Source organism: Astatotilapia calliptera, chromosome 8 (genome assembly GCF_900246225.1).
Source record: "Astatotilapia calliptera chromosome 8, fAstCal1.2, whole genome shotgun sequence".
Taxonomy (NCBI): domain Eukaryota; kingdom Metazoa; phylum Chordata; class Actinopteri; order Cichliformes; family Cichlidae; genus Astatotilapia; species Astatotilapia calliptera.
In genome coordinates this window covers 14,712,199-14,734,845 of record NC_039309.1, presented here as the reverse complement: position 1 = coordinate 14,734,845, position 22,647 = coordinate 14,712,199, and the positions used below count along the sequence as shown (strand labels likewise).

The 22,647-nt window shown below is 41.3% G+C and overlaps 2 protein-coding genes across 5 annotated transcripts in view; one reads left to right on the top strand and one right to left on the bottom strand.

The window, feature by feature from the left end:
* Positions 1-11,181, bottom strand: part of LOC113028522 (epidermal growth factor receptor kinase substrate 8-like protein 1) — a 12,595-nt gene extending 1,414 nt beyond the window's left edge. Inside the window, exons 1-19 of one of the 3 annotated variants that reach the window (XM_026178859.1) lie at positions 10,887-11,181; positions 8,575-8,645; positions 7,405-7,498; positions 7,169-7,327; positions 6,908-7,057; positions 6,712-6,794; positions 5,386-5,498; positions 5,094-5,140; positions 4,881-5,010; positions 4,702-4,790; positions 4,547-4,621; positions 3,084-3,232; positions 2,158-2,302; positions 1,741-1,772; positions 1,533-1,635; positions 1,261-1,386; positions 991-1,144; positions 520-685; positions 243-375 (exon numbers count right to left, since the gene is read on the bottom strand). In XM_026178859.1, the coding sequence (XP_026034644.1) occupies positions 243-375; positions 520-685; positions 991-1,144; positions 1,261-1,386; positions 1,533-1,635; positions 1,741-1,772; positions 2,158-2,302; positions 3,084-3,232; positions 4,547-4,621; positions 4,702-4,790; positions 4,881-5,010; positions 5,094-5,140; positions 5,386-5,498; positions 6,712-6,794; positions 6,908-7,057; positions 7,169-7,327; positions 7,405-7,434 (1,884 nt within the window). In that variant the 5' untranslated portion in view covers positions 7,435-7,498; positions 8,575-8,645; positions 10,887-11,181. Of the gene's footprint in view, positions 1-242; positions 376-519; positions 686-990; positions 1,145-1,260; positions 1,387-1,532; positions 1,636-1,740; positions 1,773-2,157; positions 2,303-3,083; positions 3,233-4,546; positions 4,622-4,701; positions 4,791-4,880; positions 5,011-5,093; positions 5,141-5,385; positions 5,499-6,711; positions 6,795-6,907; positions 7,058-7,168; positions 7,328-7,404; positions 7,531-8,480; positions 8,546-8,574; positions 8,646-10,886 lie in introns of those variants that run through there. The other 2 variants (XM_026178860.1, XM_026178861.1) reach the window with 2 other exon arrangements.
* LOC113028523 (sodium-dependent neutral amino acid transporter B(0)AT2-like) lies at positions 10,395-22,647 on the top strand. Of its 2 annotated transcripts, none has more exons than XM_026178863.1 (12): positions 10,395-10,497; positions 12,557-12,770; positions 13,465-13,622; positions 13,976-14,096; positions 14,200-14,375; positions 17,173-17,283; positions 17,373-17,614; positions 17,756-17,939; positions 18,039-18,240; positions 18,673-18,832; positions 18,923-19,085; positions 20,376-22,647. In XM_026178863.1, exons 2-12 carry the CDS (start codon positions 12,557-12,559, stop codon positions 20,610-20,612), a joined length of 1,968 nt encoding a protein of 655 aa, XP_026034648.1. In that variant the 5' UTR covers positions 10,395-10,497; the 3' UTR covers positions 20,613-22,647. The 2 variants fall into 2 exon arrangements, with proteins under 2 accessions (XP_026034648.1, XP_026034647.1); XM_026178862.1 differs by lacking the exon at positions 10,395-10,497 and adding an exon at positions 11,221-11,720.

Sequence of the window (22,647 nt, the reverse complement as noted above, 5' to 3'; positions counted from 1 at the left end):
GGATTAGACTGTCTGCTGATCCGAATGTATCATATGTCCTCAGTCCAGCATGAAAGGTAAAAGATGAATGAAAATATGTTAAAAGTAAGTCATTTTAAATCACTGATTACACTCATACTTGTGTTTTTGCATCCTGCCAAAAATGATCATGTTTAGTTTTCCTAAAACCAATAAAAATGTCAATATTGAAGGCTTTGATATGGCTTCCCTTTAAAAGATATAGCTGTTCTCTTTTCGCTTACCTCTAGCAGTGATTTTTGCACAGCGAGCTGACTGTACACTCTGGCACCCTCCTCTGGAATCACAGCTTTCAGCTCTTCTTTGTTGAGAGAGAACAGCTGGGCGCCTGTCAGCACACCCAAACATGACACTGTCCTGAGGGACACAAAACATAATGGATTTCAGAGGATACTCCGGTGGAGCCGCTGCGTTCATCCATGTAATGGCAAAACGCACGTGTAGAGCCAGCATTCCCTGCTTATACACAAAACGTGGTTTATCTGGTCTGCGGTCACTTACGGTTTGCTGAAGCCCTTCCCTCTGAGCCACTCAGCCACCTCCTCTGGAGGAGAGTGGTAGTCAAGGGGGAGGGAGGTGTCAGCAGAGCGAGGGATGACGAGGGGTTTGTTCATATTGGACTTTCCATTCGTCAGTCTCTGGAGCAGCTCATCATTTACCAGCGTGACTGAAAAGTTTGGAGTTTAAAGAGGTAACGGTCACTTTCATGCTCAAATAATAATATAAATGCAGGACTCAGTGGAGGAAAGACATAGCTCAAAAGTGCATCTTAAAACATGAGAACGTGGTTTAAATCCAAAATAATGAACCCATAATTAGGTGACTTATGAGAAGCCTATCACTGTGCTTTTTTGTATCTTTTTTTTGGTTATATACTTTTTAAATAAATCTTATATTCACCTGTTAGGCAAACGTGCAAACCGCTACACTACAGAGCCACAGTCTAGGACACATAAAGTTGTAGTCCGTTACCTTTGTCATTGTCCTCAACAGCTTGCACATGCTGGTTGTATGATGGTAAGCTGCGTGGGCGCTGTGGGGAGTGGGTGGGGGTGGTTTTGGGAAGAGCAGGGGGGGTGGGTGGGGCAAGAGTGACATTCTTGGAAAGTGGAGGCGCAGCTGGAACCTGAAGGAACGTGGAGTGAAGAAAAAAATGAGTTTGCTCTGATGGAATGATCAGATGAGAGCTTGTGTGTTTCACACGTGCATGCATGTGTGTGGGTGTCTTTTTTGCCGTCTTACACTGGGGGGGTTGTTGTGGACAGGGCTCTCTATGTGAGCCATGGGCTCCAGGATGTTGAAGGGGACGAAGCCGACCTGGTTAAACCGATTGCGACACTTCCACCAGCGCTTGGATGACTCGATCACCTGTCAGACAGAGAGGGTTGCGGTCAGGGAGAGGGCTGTAAAGTGTATCAACAACTGCAAATAGCTTTTGTCAAACAACGAATAACAGGACTTTTATGATGGTTCCTTGAGTGCGCCATAAAATGACTTGCTTCACTGTGTGTTACCTCCAGTGTCTCCCCCTGCTGCACTGAAAGCTCACTGCTGTTCCTGGCAATGAAGTCATAACTGCAGCAGTAGAGTCTGTCAGGCCCCGGTGGGAGTGAATTTCTGACCAAACGAGACAAAGTTTGTTTTTATTTAGTCAAGGTCAAAACAAACAACAACAACAAGAAAAACAGCAGTTCATTGATTTATGTCTTGTAGATGACTTACGTGTCATCGTTTGGTGGCTGAGGTGGTTGTTGCTGTTGTGGGAGCAAAAAAAAAAAAAAATAGACAAGTGAAGACAACACAAGTTAGCACAAAATGCACAAAATATGTAGAGAAATATAATGTCAGTGTATATCTGGGTAAGGCTGACTGCATTAAAGTTTGAGAAACTAAGGTGTTATTAAAAAAACAAAGAACTAACTGTGAACCTTATACAGTTTTTAGCAGGGATGGACAGAAATGTGAGCTGACCTGTCAAAAAGCGGAAAGTGTATCTCCACTGTTTACTGTACGTAAGGTTTATTCATGCGTTAGTGTCTTAAACCCCTGTGTTGTCCTTTTACACACTCATCCGTAGTTCTTGTTTCCACTGATCTACGATTAATGACTTCTAAATCACGTTATAGAAGTATTCCACACCTCTTGTTTTTCTCGAAGGGCTTCGAGTTTGTGCTGTGACTCGACCGGATCCTCCCAAACCTGCCCATCAGGCTTCAAGGCTTCTGGCTTCCAGCCATCAAAGAACACTGGGGTGTATGGAGCTACAGGCCCACGCAGCTGAGACCTGAGAGAGCAGAACAAGTCACTGCCTTGGCCTTCAATGAGCTCAACAACCAAAACTATGATAGTTATTCAAGCAGTTTTCATTGATGGAAGTTATGACATTGGATTTTCCTCTTAAAGCTTGCTTACAATATTAAATATAATAGGTCTTATGTACATTTGACAGCTAATCCATCGGTTCCCTTTTCTTAACATGAGAAATCAATAAATCCCAAAATGCCTTAAGTGGATTTGTTATGCTTTTTATTATATAAATACTGTCACAATGGAACCTGATGGAGGGTCCTGTTAAACATCAGAAGAAAGTTTTGTCTTAAAGTAAGGGGACCCTCACCCCATGAGCTGAAACTGAGGTGCTGTGACAAAAGACCGAAGAAGACAGATAGGGATTGCTTTGTAGTCTTTCAGTCCAAGAATAAAAATATGGAACTGGATATGAGCAAAAAAACGTCCTTTTTAATCTCCTGTCTCAAAAAATCTGCTTATTTCAAAACGCAGGTAAAACAAAGGATTTCAAGAGAAACGAAGTACAAAAATATTGCTTGGTTGAAACAAAGATGTTGCTCTTCAGCAGATAAAATCTTCAGTGAACCCAAAAATGTAAAAAGGTGACACATAACTATCAACAGAGGCAAAATGCTCCCTTTCCACAGCCTCTGGCCAGAGTCGAGCTTGATACAACACCAAGACTGGAAGTTTTTAATGTGCTGCCTTTTTAGATTTCTGGAAAGTAAAACACCAGTTTCACAACTAGTAAGAGACAGACAAGCATTGATACCGACCGAGGGTGTGTCCAGTTGGGTCCCAGCGACGTCCAGAGCTGCCTCTCCTCCTCAGTCAGGGTATCTTGTAGAAGGGACACAGCAGAGCTGGTCAGGGCAGGACTGGATATGGCGGCTCCAAAAGCTGGTCCTCCTGTTGTTTTTACCATCTGTGCAACATACAGATGAGAAAAAATCAGTGTGTCTTTTAACCTTTCTTCCTCCCCTCACCCACAAGTGTTCGCAGCAGATGGCTGCACCTCCCTGAGCCTGGTTCTTAAAAGGCAGTTTTTCCTTCTTACTGTTGCCAAAGTGCTTTTTCAAAGGGGCCAAGTTATTGTTGGGGTTATATCTATATTATTATAATTTCTTTTCCTTCAATATGAAACGCATTAAGGCAGTTGTTGTTGGGATTGTTTGGCATTATATAAATTAAACTGAACTGATGTTCCCACGTCTGCTGTAATGGATCTGGCATTCAAAGTCTTAACAATCGCTGATGGTTCTAGCAAACCGCAACAACAATACCGTCCATCCTTCTGCCCGATAGCCGAACATCAAACCACAGATGTAACAACAAATGCAAAAAACTAATGGATACATCTGCACACAAAAGCCAAAGCACACAAGAAGAAGCACACACACGTCTTTGAGAGACAAGGCTGCGTGTTCCCATTCAGGTGTGTCAGTTTACACGAATCAAACACACCCTTTTCACCCTATTTGATTCATACTGGAGTGGAAAAATTAAAGCACATACTTTGAAATATTTCTTTCATTTCTGCTAACTCACAGTGTATCATCATGAGTGATGTTGATACTTTAATGAAGGGCATTGGACATTTCCATGAAATCAAAGTAAATAAATGATAATCTAAAGGCACTTGATTTCTAAAAAAGCAGCCACGAATGGCCCACCTTTTTTTCCCAGATGGAACTTACCAACGTCCTAATTTAAAACAGGCGTCGAGGGACAACAAAGTGGCCTTTCTAGTGTCGAGACAAGCTCAAATCTAAACCAAATGTTTGAGAGGTATGCACCAGCAACCCCTGCCCGCATACAAATACAGCCAAGGAAACTGCGTAGATCAAACAAATGCTGCATTTTTTGGTGATTTTCAATCAGGCCGCTGTGCAGGGAACTGCCCTGTGTAAACACTGAATAGAAGCTGTAGCTTCTGACAACATCACTTAACTACTCTGAAGACTTTCCATTATTTTGACATGACACATGCTTACAGTTCTGCACTGATGTCCACTAACATCAGGAACAAAAATGCTGCCTGATTGGGCCGTCAAGCAGAGAATGTGTCTTTTGAATCTAGGCATTTACCCCCAGTTGACTTTGCCCCCGCATGGCATTACGTGTCACACGGATTTATTCGAAGAGGTTGGTCATGCTCCCCTGCAGTGAAAGACAACACCTCATATTTACAGCATTAGCAACAACAGTTGCTGAGGTAGAGTTTATAACCCTGACTCACCATATCCAGAGGCTTGAACACATGGTGAATGAGGTCCTCTGAAGAAGGATTGGTGATGGTTGATTTCAGGCGAGCCTGAGAAATAAACAGAGGCGATGAATATGCAGCTGCCACGAGTAAGCAAATAATGAGGCTGGACTTGATGGCATACATACCAAGAGGCTGAAGCAATATTTGAATTTCTGGAAGATATCAACGAATTCCCCATCTGGTGGAGGGCGAGCCTTTGTGGCGAGTAGCTCGTCTGTTGTTTGGGAACAAAATATAACAGCAGTTGATGGATATGTTGCTTCGAACTAGAGAAACTGGAGAAATCTATGCATCTCCCTCTTACCTTCAGCGCTTTGCTTTTTACTTTTCTTCTTCTTCTTCTTTCTTTGGTTCAGCACCGTCGCAGCTTCAGCAGTCTGCTGCAGCTTGCCCATGAAGGCCTCGATTTCGTCGAAACAGTGATTAAGGATCCCCTGAGGAAAGAAGAATTGCCTTCGTTACGTGAAAAGCAGCCAAAAGTGGCGACAAAAGACACAAAAGAGATGAGCTGGCTTACCACTTCTCTCTCTGCTCGCAGGAAAGAGATATCAGGTCCGCCATTTGCTGTCGTGAAATAGAGCAAGGGACTCAGTTTATCCATGTTCATTCATCTCTGCACTTCCCAAAGCCGCCCTCTCACAAACACAAGCTGACAAAGCCATCTCTGTGCTCTGGAGAGACCTTTGCCTCGAATACCTGACGCTTCTCTCCTTTCCTCCTGCTCACTTTCCCAACCCTTCGGAATAATTCTGAAGCACTACTGAACAGGCATGCATGTGGAAAAAGAAGTCTTCTATGTTTTTTCTTACCTCTGGGTCCAGGGTAAGGTGGAGGGTTGACAGGTGGGGGATTAGGAGCATGCAGCACGGGAGGACTTGGTATGTTATAGGGGTCGAACATATCTCCTCCACTCTGAGAAAGCCTGCGGGGCGAGAGGAGAGATTCAGTGCTTCTCCCACAACACAGCACTACGGGTTAAAAGGTGATAACAGTGTTTTTGTTGATGATGGTGCAGGTGTACACTCAGCGCCAGCAAATGAGACGCCCTTCAGCAAGGGCTCAAGAAGTCATATTAACAAGCTCACATTCAATGCCGTAACAGCAGCATCCTCTTGGTAAGAGCCCCAAACAGCTCTATGAGCGCAGTGCACAACGCGGCGCCTCTAAGATTTAGCCCTTTCCCTTATAAAGAAGACATCTGATGACCTCCCCAGCACTCTTAACGATGGGTTTTGACACCTCAGTATATATCAATAAAGATGTGGTTTTATGACCAGTAGAACAGTTTCCAGGTTTTTCAAAGGGTAGCTGCGTAAACAGGGACCACTCTCACTAACTTCTAATGCAAACCCAGTCATTTTTGTCCAATAAGCAGGTCTGAAATATGCTTAGTTCAAAAAGGAGCTTTAAAGGTTACTCCCAGTAGGCTTACAAGGGCTAAAGAGTTAATCCTCCAGCCCTTATCCAACCATGAAGAAAGAGTGAACATCCTAATTTTGCATACTCGTTTCCACGCTAAACACAAACACTTTACATTAGCAAGCAATAAAAACAGTGAGTCCGCTTTGACTTTTTTATCCCCAAAAAAATACAAGTAACCTAACAGTGATGACTTCACTTTTTTAGAAATTTTAATTAAATTCTGATGTAAATACAAAAGGCTCCTGCTGTGTCTCTTACCACATGTCTCTGCCCTTCACGTGTCCTTTAAAGAGAAATGTTCTCAAAGCCAGATTATGCCCAGAGCCTTCGCCTCTGTTCCCTTTGCCTTCTCTACTCGCCGTCACAATGGCCTTGCTATCTCTGTCACACCTTCTTAAGTTATGTAGAAACCGGTAGAACGAGTCTTTTGCTTGCTCTCGCTCAGCTGTTTATACTGTTTGTCCTCCCTCTCTCTGCCTCCACACAGGTGGATGGCAACACAAAGCTGCTTTGACTCAGTGGAAAAATGTGACATAATGACAACGACGGCGAAAATCAAACTGCTTTAAATGGGATGTGGGTCTGAGTTTCCTTTTTTGTGGCTGCCAATTAAACTCCGCCCATGTGATTGTGAACACAGAAGCGTGCTCTCCCATTAAAACCGTGCCGAGAAATGCACTTTCGTGGGTGCGTGATTATGACAGTCACTGTACCTGTGGTCATCAGGGAGCAGCTTACGCTTGCTGGCGGTGGAATTCGAAACTGCCAACGTGACTTCGTCGCAGATTTGCTCTGCCTGTTTAAAATGACAAAATGTAAGTGGCATCACTGGTAAAACCTGATGCAAATAGACCCTATGACTCATCCAGGACAACACTTGGGGAAACTCCTCGCGCCGTCAGCACTCACCTTCACCGTTTCACAGTTAAAGAAGTGAATGTCTGGCTTCTTCTGATCTTCACCTTGGCAGACTAACATAAGGAGGGATGGGAAGTGTTTTTCTGTGTTAACAGCTTCACAGCGGAAGATGGATCTGAAGGCGTAGCTCTCCAGCTCGTCCTGCAAGGGCAGATAGAACTGATGGTCATTGTGGATGCAAATATGTGTGGTATTTCACAGCTGAGCACATTTAAATCTCTTCATCATCCACTGAGATGCGCCTGCCCTCACCTGACTCTGTACGTCTCTGAGATAAATGCCCCCTGCTCCCACATCCAGGTACATCTGTTGACTCCATAGCTTTTTATTTTGAGCCAGGGAGGAAAGACAGTTCTGAGCTTCCTCAACGTTCCGCACTTCCCCATTCTGCAGCGAGAACGTCAGAAGGTGCTGCAAAGTAATGAGGAAGAATGAGCACATGAGGAAAAATGCATGATAAAAAACATCACTCAAGGGAAGGCACTCACTGTGACGATATGTCGAGTGATGTTTGTCATGTTTTTTCCACTCTGTCAGCTGGAGATGTGTAAGATAAAGCAGCTTTCCTAAAAAATCACAGACCTAGAAAAGGAAGCAGAATACCAGGACCACTCAGAAACACATTCTGGACAGAGTTACGAGTGACATTTGTAGATGGAGAGAGGAATGATGGTGTTGCTTTAACAAGTTATCAGCAGCTCCTACTTCCTAAAGCTAAACAGACTTACTCACAAAAGAAATATCCTCATTCAAATGTGCCCTGCCCCTCCCCTTTTCCAGCTTATGTTTGTCTATCCCAGCTCTGCTTCAGTAACACAGGATTCTGGTGAGTGAGTGACTGAGCGAGCGAGCCACCCGACCTGTCTGGTAACAGTTCAAAGTATGATACCAACCTCTCTGTTTCTCAGTGACCACTGAACAAGCGTCACCGGCATCAAAGACAGCAAACACTTGGTATAACTCACATGGTGTCACTTAAAAACTCTGCCCACAAAAAAAATATCACTTAACCTCACATTTATGAGCACTCAGTGCCAGCCTGGTCTTGCACGAACATATAGTGTGGCATTTCAAAATGAACACTGGGACAGTGCGGTAAGCATGATGATTTGTGCACAAACTATAAGTTAAAGTACTGTTTTAAATCAAGGAAACATTTCTACATCTAAACAAAGCTTTACTTTGCATCCATCCAATATGTTTTTACAAAATATATTCTATGTGCGCAACTTAACTGTATAGATTTGACAGAAAGAGCTGTGGTCTTGTTGATGTTAGGTAAGAAGAGTAACACAATCATGCCAGGTTAAGTCAGAATTAAGTCAAGTGTCCATGGTGCTTTTGATTTTAGTACATTTTCATAAGCAAACCTTCAAAATCTGATCACAAATACTGAATTACTGGTAAATGTTTGGTTACACCTTCATAAATTACTATGAGTATCCAAGAAACCTATACAACATACAATAAAATGACTTACCATACTCATCTAAATGTATTTGAGAGTCAAATAATCAAAGACCTGAAATGTCAGAGACTGGAAATAGATGTCAAATCAGCTTACCGTAACTTAGTATACTTCCAGTGCCTGGATCTTGAGGTTAGCAGAAACCAAAACCTGTCTCGAGCCTTAGTGTGACTAGAGGTATCTTACTCACCCTGAGGTATGAAAGCCTTGACAAGCAGAGGTGTGTCACACTGTGGAGTCCCGCCCAGTATTTCACCCCACCTTAAAGATAAAAATATATATTTGTTTCTCTCTCCTGTACAAGTGCATTCCACACAGGGAAATGTAAAGGTTAAAATGTTGGAAGATAAAGTTGGTGAACGGTGACACAGAGTGAGTGGGTGAAAATAAATGCTCAGAGGCCTGAATTGAACCTAGTCGCTGTGCCACTGGAGTGGGCTGCCACGGAGAGTAACGGGGGGAAGGGAGGTCCATGCAAAGGTGCAGTGTGCAGGAAAATAAAACAAACCAGAGGTTGATTAGCTCAGATAATTTTTCATTGTCAGTACTTGAAGCAAATTGTGGGGTGGAAAGGTTTTTGGCTTCTGGGAGGAACATGCCAAAAGAGTTCGAGAAGGACAAATGAAACGTGTAGAGCTGCTGTTTCAGGACCCAAAGAAATCAGGCAATTGAGAAATCACTGACACAGTTCTGATGGGATCAAAGGGCCAAAAATCTTTATCTTTTGCTGTTATGGGAAATTTCTGATGAAGTCAGAATTTCTGCAAGTGAAGAAGATTTCGGGAGTTATTTAGTGTGCTTAGCAAAGGGAGGGGAAGTAGAGCTGTGTATTCTGTTGATAGGTTATGCAGCTGGCAACTGCACATGTACATATTAAAGAAGTTGTCATAAGACTCTATTCAAGCCCATTAAAAGTAGACCCTATGATTCAACAGAACCACCTATAGCAGCAGTAATCTGAAGTAATCCTTTTCTGTGTGACTTTATCGTTGTGGAGGAAATTCAGCCCACTTCTCTTTACAATGTTGCTTCACTTCACTGGAGTATTGAAATGAATTCACGTACAGCTTTTTAAGTTGCTGCCACAGCATTGCAATCAGGTCTGTACTTTGACTGGGTCATTACAACACCATGATTCTTTTCTTTTTCAGCCATTCTATTGTAGATTTGTTGGTGTGCTTGGGTTTCATCGGCCTTAAATTAAAGTTTCTGTGCCGAGCTTTAGCTGCAAACTCAAATCATCACCCGTCCACCACCATGCTTGACAGCTGGTATGAGGTATTTGTGATGATATGCTTAGTTTCCTCCAGAAGGTGGTGCTGTGCATCCTGGCCAAACATCACCACTTTCATCTGTCCAAAGGATGTTGTTCCAGAAGTCTTGTGGTTTGTTTAAATGCAACTTTAAAAAGAAGCCTTTCTCCACTGTGCAACTGTACTTTCATGAACTTCAACATTTAACATGCTAACCGAGACCTCTAGGGTTTGAGATGTAGCTCTTGGGTTTTTCTTTTCTTGGACAGTCTAACCTTGGGGTGAATTTGCTGTTATGTTCACTCCTGGGAAGGACTGGAGAAGCATTATTGTTCCACACCAGAAAACCGGAGAGGTCCTCCCACTTGCCGAGCGTCAAAAAATTGCATTTGATTAACAACACCTGCTGCTTTTTTACCATCTTATTTCCTGTGAAAAATGATAACACGATGGCCGATTTCAATATTTCACATTTTTGGAATTTAATTAGAACATAAAGATTATTATTTCACACAATCGAAAGAAGTGTGTGTGTGTGTGTGTGTGTGTGTGTGTGTGTGTGTGTGTGTGTGTGTGTGTGTGTGTGTGTGTGTGTGTGTGTGTGTGTGTGTGGTGGTTGGGTGATGCATGATTGCACAGTGTACATGTTTGATTTAATGGGATGAGGTGGGAAACTCACAAGTGGGGTGTCATAATTCATAACAGTAATTGACAAGACAAGTCCCACTTTATCCTCCAATAGAGAGGTGGGGGCGGAGACAGTGAAGTTGGTGAGGTTGAAGCTCGCCTTTGGTTTATGGACAATTGAAAAACGATTTCAAGAACCTCTTCCATTACACGGACTTTGTTTGTATCACAAGGTATTTATCAATTATTTATTAATACGCCTAACTATTTCTAAATGCGTAGATTAGTAGTTTATGAGTTTATGAGTGATACTAGACAGCTCTATTTAAAACTTCCAAGCCGGCATACGTGGCACATTGTGTGAGTCTGTACGCGTGAGAAAAATGTCGCACCTCGCTCGGAGTAGAATTTAAATCTATTAACTATATAATCTGAACAATAACAATGCTGCTGCAACCACTCACGAAGTTCTAATCCCAGTAGGCTGTAAAAGCCATGTTGAGACTATTGCATCAGCCTCCGCCTCCTTTGTTTTCTTTTATTTTCTTATTTTGATAAAAGTGCGAAAACTGAGCAGAGACAAAAGATTTAGTGGTGGCAAACATAAAGGTAACAACTTAACCTGGATGAAGTGGTATTTCCCCACGTGTTCGGATTTTAACCATCTACCTAGCATCATACATGAACACGTGTCAGTGGTGAGTTAAGGCTCTGCCTGTTATGTGCGCAATCCAGGCTCAAATCGCTAAAATCTAGGTGAAAGCTTTACCCACTGTGGGTGAAGTGGGTAAACAGTGGTGCATTATAGTTAATTGAAGTTAGACTAAATTAAAAGCCCAGTTTTAACTTTTTAACACTCCATAGACCGCGTGTACCATAATAATAAAAAAGAAAACATCATCAAATGTATTTGTAATTTCTACACGTCTTTAAAAAAAACTTTAATTATAAAATTCTTATTAAGTTTGTCATAGTTTAATATTTCAGATTTATTCGTTTATTTATTCATATTAACTTCCGTACTGTTGTGTATTTCATGATTTATTGCATTACAAGCGATGGTTTTGTCTCAATTTTACTTTGAAAGTTACACGAACACACAAATGGGAGTGGCTTCACGGCGTCGTGGCGCGAGACAGCGGAAGAACGCAGCTACGTCGTAGTAAACGGCTTAACAACGAAAATGCCGCGTTTATAACATAGTCAGCGGTTTTAGGTCTTACTTTAGTATTTAAGAATTTAATAATAGTGGTTTGAGAAATTTCTAGCATGTTACATTAAAGAAGAAATATAGAAACAGAACAATAACTGAGCTCGATGTTGTTTTAGTATTAGTTCAGCAGCGACACGTGGCCGTTTCCTCTAACCAAAAGGAGGGATAAAGGATTATCGTCGCTGCTCTTCGTTATTTGTCGCTTTTTCTACCTCTTCGTTGACTGCACCCGCTGCTTGCCAGGTGAGTTTGGCTTCATGTTAATTGTCCGCTTTCTGTAAGCTCTCCAACAGCTGAGTCCAGTCAAATGGTCGAGGATGCTCTTAGCCATGATGCCATTGCATCAGCCCATTTACCGCGCAAAGTCACTAGAAGGGACTATTTTTGGGGTGCTTTAAGTGTTATTGAGAGTAACTGTAAGTGATATGGAGTATATAATTGGCGCTTGTGTCAAGAATGATTTTATACTTGGGTTACCAGGAAAATTCATTCATCGTCTGGCGGCATAGCGGGTAACAGACAGTACAGTGCCCCATGCAACTAAGCCTAGTCCTGCCATTGTTATGGCCTAAATATTAGTAACACCTCAAGTTGTAGCATGTTTCAGTCCAGTGTTCTTTGAGTACAGATCCCAAAATTATAACGAACAACTGCGTAAAAAATGTAAAATAAACCTGGAAATGGTAAAATTAAGGAAGTTGGTTTTTTTTTTAAGGGTTTTTACTGATGTGGAAACCGAGAATCCACACAGACACTACCACATAGGCTAGATTCCTTTTTAGGCTTAAACGCCAAGGTGACAATCAAATGCTCAAATGCTACCTAGGACTCTCCATTAGTTTGTAGAACTGAGGAAGCATCTTGAGTGAGGTGATGGTGATGAAACATCTTTATGAATCTACAAAGATATCTAGTCGCCTTCAACTTAAGCTACTGTGACCTGGATGTCCAAGCACCTGTACAGACAGACTTCTTTGTGGTGTCTGTATGTGAGCAGAACCTTGGGAAAAAGTGTTGATTTGCATTATTAATCTGTTTGAAAAGTTAAAAATCTTTCATTTTGCTCCCTTCAATTTCAGATGGAGAAGCAGCCCTTGCCAGCTGATGATGACAGGACAGAAGCCACAGAAGTTGACGGGCTCACTGGAGAGAGCAGCCCGCAGGAGACGTCTGAGCCAGACGCCCGAGCCGGATGGAACAGTAAAATAGAGTACTTTTTGGCTCAAGTGGGATTCAGCGTTGGACTCGGCAATGTCTGGAGGTTTCCGTATTTGTGTCACCAGAACGGAGGAGGTAATCGTCTGCAACTCTTAACCACAGTAGATCGCTGCCACGCACTGACTTCGTTGAAGGTTCAAGAGATCAAACGTAGTCATTTTAGGGAGAGGATGTGCAGCTTCTACTCTGCTCAGTGAAGCAGGCAAACACATGTGAAGAACGTTCACTGTTAAATGCACTCTTTTTGTTCTTCACTGTCTTTATTAGATTGTGTTTCCGTGTCTTAAACGAACACAAAACACGTTAAAATCACACCACACTACTAAAGTACAGGTCATGTGACGTGTGGCATTTCACATCACTTTGCTCCTATTTGGAGAAGTTCACTTTAAGTTACCAACAATAAGGGAGTAAAGCTGTATCAGAAGTGGGTGGCTGTGTGGCAGAGGATATTGTTTTCAGCTCCTGGTATACGCCTCTCCACGTAGGAACTTTTAAAATATTATTTTGTAATGATATTCTTGCTTTCCCTCAGAAACTAATAAACAAAGTAACTGTCTTTGCATTACTGGACAAGCATGTGATTAGACCAACACCAGAAATGAAACAGTGGAGTTGTGTGTTTGCAGTCTAATCTGTATAAGCCAAATAGATCAAACTGGTGTTGGTAGAGGAAGCACTCAGAGCTGTCGTGCTAGTATAAACATCTGCTTCTTCTTTGCACACGTGGTGTTGCTCTTTTGCTAACTGAGAGTCATTCTCTTCCCAGGAGCCTTTCTCCTGCTGTACATCCTGCTGATGCTGATTGTGGGCATCCCCTTGTTCTTCCTGGAGTTGGCAGCCGGTCAAGCCATCCGACAGGGCAGCATCGGAGTATGGAAATATATCTCACCCAGGCTCTCTGGCATTGGTTACTCCAGCTGTGTGGTAAGATAACAACTGTTGAATAATTAACCCTCCTCGCTTCCTCTTCCTAACGCTATCAGTTTGGGGCTGTGCGATATACAGATGTCTTTTTGTGCAGGAAGTTTTTATGAAGGAAAAAGTACTGTTTATGTATTAAAAGTTGTTTGGATAGAGTGGTATACCAAATTTGTTATTTGTTATCAAATAATTGTATTAGTCTGTCAGGGCCACATTCTCTTCTCCATCTTGAATGTCAGGACAGTTGTAGTTTATGAGAACAGGACTTTCTCTTTCATTCTGTACGGCCTACAGCAATGCGCATACTTTCTTCTTCTCTGGTTTTAACGTATTATCTTGTTTTCAACTGTTCTCAGGTTTGTTTCTTTGTGGCTCTCTACTACAATGTGATCCTTGCATGGAGTCTTTTCTATCTCGGGAACTCATTCCAGCACCCATTACCTTGGGAGAAGTGCCCAGAACAGGGGAATGTAACAGGTAAACGCGGCGCATTAAGGTTCAAAACTCACAAAGTTGTGAGCATGAGTGGTGTCTAATGTAAGCGTTGTAATTTGATGTGTACTTTTCCTTTTCTCACCAGTAAAGGAATGTATCAAGAGTTCTCCCACGTCGTATTTCTGGTACCGCAAAGCTCTGGATATCACAGATTCAATCGATGAGACGGGCTCTTTCAACACTTACATCGTCTGCTGTCTGCTGGCAGCCTGGACCATCGTGTGTCTGGGGATGTTCAAGGGTATCAAGACGTCTGTAAAGGTACCTGTCCGTTCTTATTGTGTCCATTTGTTATAGCGAAGCACCTTTATTATATCTTTATTATATATATAAGTCTCTTCTTCAAATGTCTCAGTGTTAAATGACTGATGAGTGTGTTTATCCACAATGTAATATACACACTGGTGTTGTGTGAATCACATTTAAAGGAAAAACTGGTGACTCCATTAGAAATAATGCTGGAACAGGTTTGTTTGGTAGCTTTAAAGAAAATAACTGTTTTGGAAATGAAATATTTATTCTAGTGTTTACTCAGGAATCAGCTGATTAGAAAATAACAAATATAACAAAAATAACAAAAGACAAGTCCTTCATTTGTCTTGCTGAGTAACAGTGACATGCAGCGCTGCGTGCTGTTTACGTCTCTCAGTTGGGTTAAATCCCTGTCATGTGTTGGATTTCAGGGTTACTCTGAGTGCCTGAATCTGTGGAATGCGTGGCTTACGTGTCGGCTGACCTCAAATGGCAAAAACGATATCACATATTTTAATATTTTTGTAAATTTTAATTCATGGTTCATACCGTGGTGTTTGTTTCCCTTAATGCATTAAACAGTCTTTTCTCTTTGGTGCTGTACACCACAATGGGGGACAAACATTAAAAAAAGAAGGATTATGTGGTTCAAGTCCAAGAATTTTGTCTTGCCTACAGTAAACACATGATGGGGATGATATATTTTGCTGTATACTGTGTTTTGATGCTAACGTCACTCGCTCACTCACTGAGCTCATATCAGATGATTCCTGCTGTTTCAATCACACTGAGCCATATGTTTTTGGTGTGATAAGCACAGGCAGGCAGCGAGGGAGGCCCAGTTAAAACTTGTGGTCTTAATAGGACAAATTTGTTGGCACATTCTCACACCATTGTCCTCTTTCTTTACTGCATTGGTATTTAAAATTCTGTTTTGCTTTTTTGTAGAGATGGCACAATACCACTTTTTTTATGTCCGATACCGATACCGATATCATAAATTTGGATATCTGCCGATACCGATATGAATCCGATATAGTGTTTTTTAATCAACAAAACTGTTTTTTTTAAATATCTTGCTGCATTTTGTATAAGTTCATACTCAAGTTTAAAACAACAACTACACTAAAGCTATTCTGTTATACCTGTATGCAAAGAAAAATATTTCATAGTTCAGCAATACTGATCAATCTAATAAACTTAAACCTACACCATCCTCCCTATTCTGGTATTTTAAAGAGTACTTAGCGTAAATATTAAGCAACCTAACTAATAGGGTTCCAACTCCCAGCAACAACAAAAATAAATAAATAAAAAATAGGGAACCACCCCTCACGCTCCACCTCATGATGCTTAATCGACGTAATCAACCTTAATTTGATGCAGTGTGAAAAAAAATGCACAGAAATCAATTCTTTTTCAAGAAATATTAAATAGATTCAACATCTTTCTTCAACAAAATTGCAGACTGCACAGATGGTACCTTCCCAAAGGAAAAAGTACTATAGCTTACTAGGGTATATATTAGACTTAATAGTTACTATATACAGTAATTGACTTCTATTCATTTTACATCAAATTAAAACTTTGGGTGTCAGATAATTATTTATTAAAAGCTAGACATTTTAAATGAGAATAAGAAAGAAAAGTATGTCTTTGTGCCCCCTTTTCCCTGTTAATGCCCTATCGGCCCCCCTGGCTAAACTTTGCTAGATCCGCCCCTGCACAGTTACCAGCCGTCAGCTACGTAGAAAAAGATCCTGGTGTAGAAAGTAATATTAAATAAATTCTAACAACAGCTGATCAAGCTTAAACGTGCTGCTGTTGTTCAGCCGCTGGTTTCCTCTTTCTGGTGCAAAGTGGGCCAAAAGCAAACAAGAGAGACGGACTCGTGACAGAAAAGCCAATCAGCTGATCATTAAGCAGTTTCATGATTGAAGTAGCAGCAAGAAGAGGCAGTCGCTTGTTAAGCTTAACGCAGGAATGCTTTACAAACATTCAGGGATGGACTTACACACTTGCTTTACTTCTCTCGGGATAACTTTGTCGGAGATGAAATGCCGGGTTGCTAGCGAAGCTCCAAATGCTATCCAGACCACCGACAGGTCCCGCATGCCACAGCCGCTCTATCACGTGATGCATACTGCTCCGACGTGCTAACGTTCTGAGGCGAGTTCAAGTTTTGTGAGGTGCTTTCGTGATATTTAATGGATCGGATTACATTTTTAATTTTTCTCCGATATCCGATCCAGTAATTTAGGTCAGTATCTGACCGATACCGATACGTAATATCGGATCGGTCCATCTCTACTTTTTTGTTCATTTTAAAATATTGTATTCATTTATTTTAATCATTCAACGGCTATAACAAAAGAAATTGCTATATAAATGGGATAAATAAAGCTCAAGCTCCACACTGCTCTAAACGCTCAGTGTCAGACAGTTTTTTTCCTTCTCCTGGCATGTATGACATCAAATAAAGCCAGCAGTTAAAACCTTCTGTTTGCCAGGGGCAGCCAATCAGGAGACAGGTCACTTAAAGGGGCAGTAGCTAAAATGGCTTGTTTCAGTCACAGGATGAACTAAGGGGCTGAGCCCCAGTGCATGATGAATAGGGGTTATTTTGAACTGTAAGCATAATAAGTCTGTTTTAATTTCATATGCAGTTGTAATGATGCAGTAAACAAAGTTTACACGTCTGTAAATAGCTTTTAATATTTAAAACCATGCTGACCTCTATATTTAACATTATGTGTTTATTATGATGTGTTTTGCACACAGGTAATTATTCTTTCTGCTTCCCTAGGTGATGTATTTCTCTTCCATCTTCCCATACGTGGTGCTGTTCTGCTTTCTCATCCGAGGGCTCCTGCTGGATGGAGCGTTTGAAGGAATCGGCTTCATGTTCTACCCCAAGGTATCGGCAGATAAAACGTCTGGTTCAGTGTAGAGAAGAGAAAGAGATATAAATAGTTCTTTGACACAGCTTTTGTTTCTGCAATGCAGTTGGAAATCTGGGCAGATGTGCAGGTGTGGCGGCAGGCAGCTACGCAGGTTTTCTTTGCGCTGGGCCTTGGCTTTGGGTCCATTATCGCCTACTCTTCCTACAACCCCAGGAACAACAACTGCCACCGTGATGCCTTCACCGTCTCCTTCATAAACTTCCTCACATCTGTGCTGGCTACTCTGGTGGTCTTTGCTGTCCTTGGTTTCCGAGCTAAAAACAAGGTCATGGAGTGTGTAGCCAGGTATGTTTAATTATAAGACTAAAATGTGTGTTTTGCATGTACCGTGTCATGAACACTGTTGATGTAGCTGAGGGAAATTGTGTTTGGATTTTCAAAATCAGAAATGTAATATTTTTCTGTATCCTGTTGTCTTTTTTATAGCAACTTGAATGACCTGTCAAAACACTTTCACGACGGTCTTGTGCCCAATAACGTGATGCCACCGTTTAACTACTCTGATCCCAAATCTGTGGCTCTGAAGGACTACAGTAACTGGTTTGAACAGTATGCATCTATGGTGCCTGGCAATTTAACAGACTGTGACCTGGAAAAAGAAATGCAGAAGGTAAACATTACGCTTCTTAGACTAGTTTCAGTTTGCTTACGTAGATGATGTTATAATTGGCTTGCAAATCATGATGACTAAAGCTGTGTTTATGTTCAGGGTGTGGAGGGAACAGGTCTAGCTTTCATCGCCTTCACAGAGGCCATGACCCTCCTACCTGGCAGCCCTTTCTGGTCCGCCCTCTTCTTTCTCATGCTACTCAATCTTGGACTCAGCACTATGTTTGGCACTATGGAGGGCATCCTCGCCCCCCTGAGTGAACGCTTCAAATGTCTGGCGAGGAACAAAACCAAGCTTACAAGTAAGAACCAGTTTTACCTCTTCTATTGTTTGAAAATTCATGCACGACTCAAGGCAATCGAAAAGATTGGTCGTTGACAGCTGTTAAACTGCACATCTGTCAATACTATAAAGCTCCGTAGCCACTGTACGCAATTGAGACTGAAGAGACTATCCAATGAGAAGGAAGAACGACTGTCATATAACTTGGTATTAAATACATTAGATGGTTACCCAGGCAACCAGAGCCTGAAATGCCAGCAAGTGACCAGCCTTCACTTCAAAGTGACAAGTGAGGCGTTTCCAGTGTGTGCATAGCTTCAGACTTTGAATCTGAAACTGATGTCTTTTAATAACATTTTGACGTCATCCACTGAGTTCTGTTATAAAGGCTCTATGCTGACATTAAAGAAGATGTTTTTTTCTTTATAACAACATGTGTGTCTTGTTGCAGTTGCCAGCTGCATCATTGGCTTTCTGCTTGGCCTGCTCTTCACTCAGCGCTGTGGGAACTACTTTATGATGATGTTCGATGATTACTCTGCGACGCTGCCACTCATCATCGTGGTGGTTTTTGAGACTTTCAGTGTGTCTTGGTTGTATGGAGCTGATAGGTGAGGTTTCTGATTGTGGTTAAGTGAGGTGTGTTTTTAACCATAAATCTCACTAAAGTCTTGTGTACTTTTTTTCCCTTCTCACTAAAGATTCCTTAATGACATTGAAGGAATGCTGGGCTGGCGTCCCAGTGTTGTTTACAAATACCTGTGGAAATACATTTGCCTGTTTGCTATGCTTGGGCTGCTCGGAGCCACCACTATCCGCATGTTCCTGTCTCGCCCCACGTATATGTCATGGAACCAGGAAAAGGTATCAAGTTATTTATTAACTTTATAAAAGTCTTGAACTACACTTCATTTCCTTATGAGAAAGAAGTGCAAGAATTTATTGAAGCATCTGCAAACATACATGCAAACGCAGTATATAAGGCAAAGACAATGTTTACAATTCTAACAGGCTTGAAAGCAGATATTTAATATGTCCACTTTCATCACAGCTAAGTTAGGAAAGCTTTTTGTGCAATGTCTTTAAGTAGTCTTCAGGAATAGTTCTTCAGACTTCTTGAAGACTACTCCAAGCTCTTCTTTTGATGTTGCCTTCCTTTTGTTCTGTTCTCTGTCAAGATGATCCCACACTCTGCTACAAGAATGTGGAGGTCTGTTCTTTAGGGAATCCATGACTGACAGTGCTGCACTGTGTGTTTTTGTTTGGAATCCCTGTCATGCTGAAAATGTAAACCCTTCATAAGACTTGCTGAAATTGATTTTTTTAGCATTAGACGAGAACTGGACTTGGCTCAGCCTTTTCTCCCCGTTTCTCCTCCTTAAGACACATTTTCACTGAGACAATTTCTGATGAAACTTTGGAAAACACTAGATGGATTAGCTGAAAGGCCAGGCTCAGTTCCTGAATCAGATATTTCCCCCCCCCCATTTGATCAGGACATTACTTTCAGATATTGCTCATCTGCTGTTGATAGTTTTTTTAGGCCTGTCGTTTCTTCTTTTGTCCGCCACTTGTCTGATTTCTTCATTTTTTAAAGAGCACACCGAGCTGAGAGTTATTAGCTCGTTGGGAATCATATTGTTGTCTTTTTTAAGCCTGTCGAACTGTTATGTTTGGCATTTTTCAAAGGATTAGATAAAGAAATGCAAAAAATGGTGTGTTTGCCACTGGTTGCTAGTAACAGAGTGCCTAGAATTTAAATTTGTTCTTTGCTAAATTGTCTCTTATGTGTCGACACAACACAGTGGAGTGACTTTTTTATGCTTGAACAGTTCATGGTCAGTGTTAAACGGCCAAAAAAGGACTTTTAGAAAGCCTGGAGAACTATTGCTCAAGACCACTTTAAAAAAGTATAAGAACGTGTGGCTCGTTGGAAGCAAAACATAAAGAAATGAGGGGTGGCTCCAGTCTACTGCAGATTAGTTTAGAAAGATATGCACTTTGTGATTGCAGGAAAGAAAACATCAGTTTGAGAAGAGATTTTTGGAGTTTATTTTTAATATCCTGAAGCTCAGTTTATTACTATCTTTCACAATACACTAAAGCTCTTAACTGTTTAACTTCCTGAATGATTCATTTGATTTGATTTTTCAGGCTTCTGAGGAGCATTTGGAATATCCTGACTGGGCTCTGGCTGTTTTGGCTTTATTAATAATATTTGCCACACTGCCCGTGCCAGTGGGCTTCATCCACGCGTTTCTACAGAAGAGAAACACAGAAAGTAGGGATGCAGAGAATGGTCACTACAGGATGGTTAACACTGAGGAAACTGCTATGACTGACCTTTCAGCACTGGAACATAGGAATGGGGACGCTGCTCCGGTTTCCTAAACCCTCAACAAATGGGCTGTATTTAAGGAGAAGGAACTTATCAGTGATATATAAGCTGATGCATTATAAAGGGACAGTCATTTTGTTACTGAGCCTTGCAGTTACCTCACTTGTTCAAAATCAGAAACACATCTACATAATGCCAGCTGTTAAACTGCATATCCGTCATGGCCTCTGTGAAGGCGGTGAACTACATTAAAAGAGGAAGTTAAGCAAGAAAGATGAGCCACAGTGAGCTGCACAGCTTCTCTGCTGTTGCTCACAGAATGATGGAAGAAGCTTGATTGTAATCCAAGGTCTTCACTAAAAGGACATGAGTTCCCAGGAGTCTGACCTGTAGTATTAAACTACGTTTTCTGTTACTGCCACTAATTACAGATGCTGCCAAATTAGTCAGAAATATTCCAAACGGCCATTTTAATATTTTCCTTTCTTTTTAAACTTTTAAAGTCAAACTAGATCTAGATGCTAAAGATGCTCCAGCAGCTTTTAAAAAGTTTGTAGTATGGAACAGATAATTTATTGATTTGTGAAAACTATTGGGTAAAATTTCCATTATGTTATTTTTTACCAAAGTTAGTGTCCAAAGAAGCAAAAATATGCTTTTAATATAAGCCGTAAATATTCTATGATCCCAAAGCCAGTGTTGGAAACCAGGGTTTGGACCATCAGAGCCTCTGCTCCTGACCACTGCCCAGTCCACAATGTATGGAACCCCACAGTACCTCCTGCTGGCCCCCTCACTGAGGACAATTTTGCTGTGGGGGAACGTACGAGGGGCTATATTCCTAATGGGTGTTCAACTCTACCGTGGCTAACAAAGGGAGTGAGACAAAGGAGGCCCTGGGTCAGATCTATGAGACAGAGGAAGTGTCTGGGGAGACGGACAGAGGTCTGACCATCTCTGCTATGCAGCAGCCCTGAAACGCAGATCCAGAAACGGCAGAGGATGATAAAGATCATGTTATAGTTGTTTTGTTAACGTTGTTACATAGTTAACATTCATTTACATCGTCCTTTCACTCTCGTAGTTTCTCTTCTTTCTGTTGGTCATTCATTATGATAACCTGAGAATTGTCATTGATCATGAGCCGGCTGAGCTACCGCGTCATTAACCTGTCACTGCTGTCTCTGTTGAAGTCAGACTTGTAGCGACTGCTAAGTATTTTCACTGTATGTTTATATTTTTCCTGAGCAACTTGGATTAATACCTACAGTACAACACTGTGCAGGTTTACTATCACGTTTACTCCAGAAATGAGTCGCTTTAGCTACGTATGCTGCTGTTCAGCACAGCATGTTTACAGTCAAAAAAACAACCGAGACCAGACTCTGTGTTTGAACTCGATAAGACATTTTACACTACGTAAGCAGGTGTAGCTGCCCAGGTTATAATAAACATGCAGGCTAGCATTATTTGTTCAAGGACACAGTTGATAAGTGTGTGGTGAGGTTTTTATGTCCTCTGTTTTTTAAACTCTTCGGTAACAAAGTCAGTGCAAAACAAAATCTGCACATCTGTGTATTTAGAGTACAAAGACTGACTGAAGCTGTTGTCAAGTGACATCATGCTAATGCAACAAAAAGATAAAAAGATATTTATATGATGTGTATGTATGTAAATGGTACATGTAAAATAGTTTTTATTGCTAAACATTTGAGTAGTTTTTTTGTAGTTGTAAATGGAAAATTGCCTAAAGGACCTTTTGTGTATGTTTTTTGTAAAGATTAATATATTTTTTAGACTTCATTGCTCTGTGATATCGTCTCACAGCTGCAGTGTGTTTTCTGGTGTAGTTTTTCCGTTTTATCAGGATATAGTTGAATGAATTGACTTGATGGATCATTATGCTGTTTAATCCCGGGGGCCTTTAGCTCTAATAGGGCAGAATGAACAAACCGTTAAAAGCATCCTAGCATTCTTGTAACTTTAAAAACATTTCTTTTGACATTGCAGTAGTGTTCAAAATGTATGTAAGATACTATTGTTGTATTATTTGTTGCTGTTCTTTTCTTAATAAACTTTAGCATCTCA

What these genes read in the sequence shown, in the direction of transcription:
- LOC113028523 (XM_026178863.1), top strand. Translation starts at nt 12,557, where the DNA reads ATGGAGAAGCAGCCCTTGCCAGCTGATGATGACAGGACAGAAGCCACA. An exon ending in TTGGTTACTCCAGCTGTGTG is followed by an intron (nt 13,623 to 13,975) that starts GTAAGATAACAA and finishes AACTGTTCTCAG; the next exon opens with GTTTGTTTCTTTGTGGCTCT. An exon ending in TGGAAAAAGAAATGCAGAAG is followed by an intron (nt 17,940 to 18,038) that starts GTAAACATTACG and finishes GTTTATGTTCAG; the next exon opens with GGTGTGGAGGGAACAGGTCT.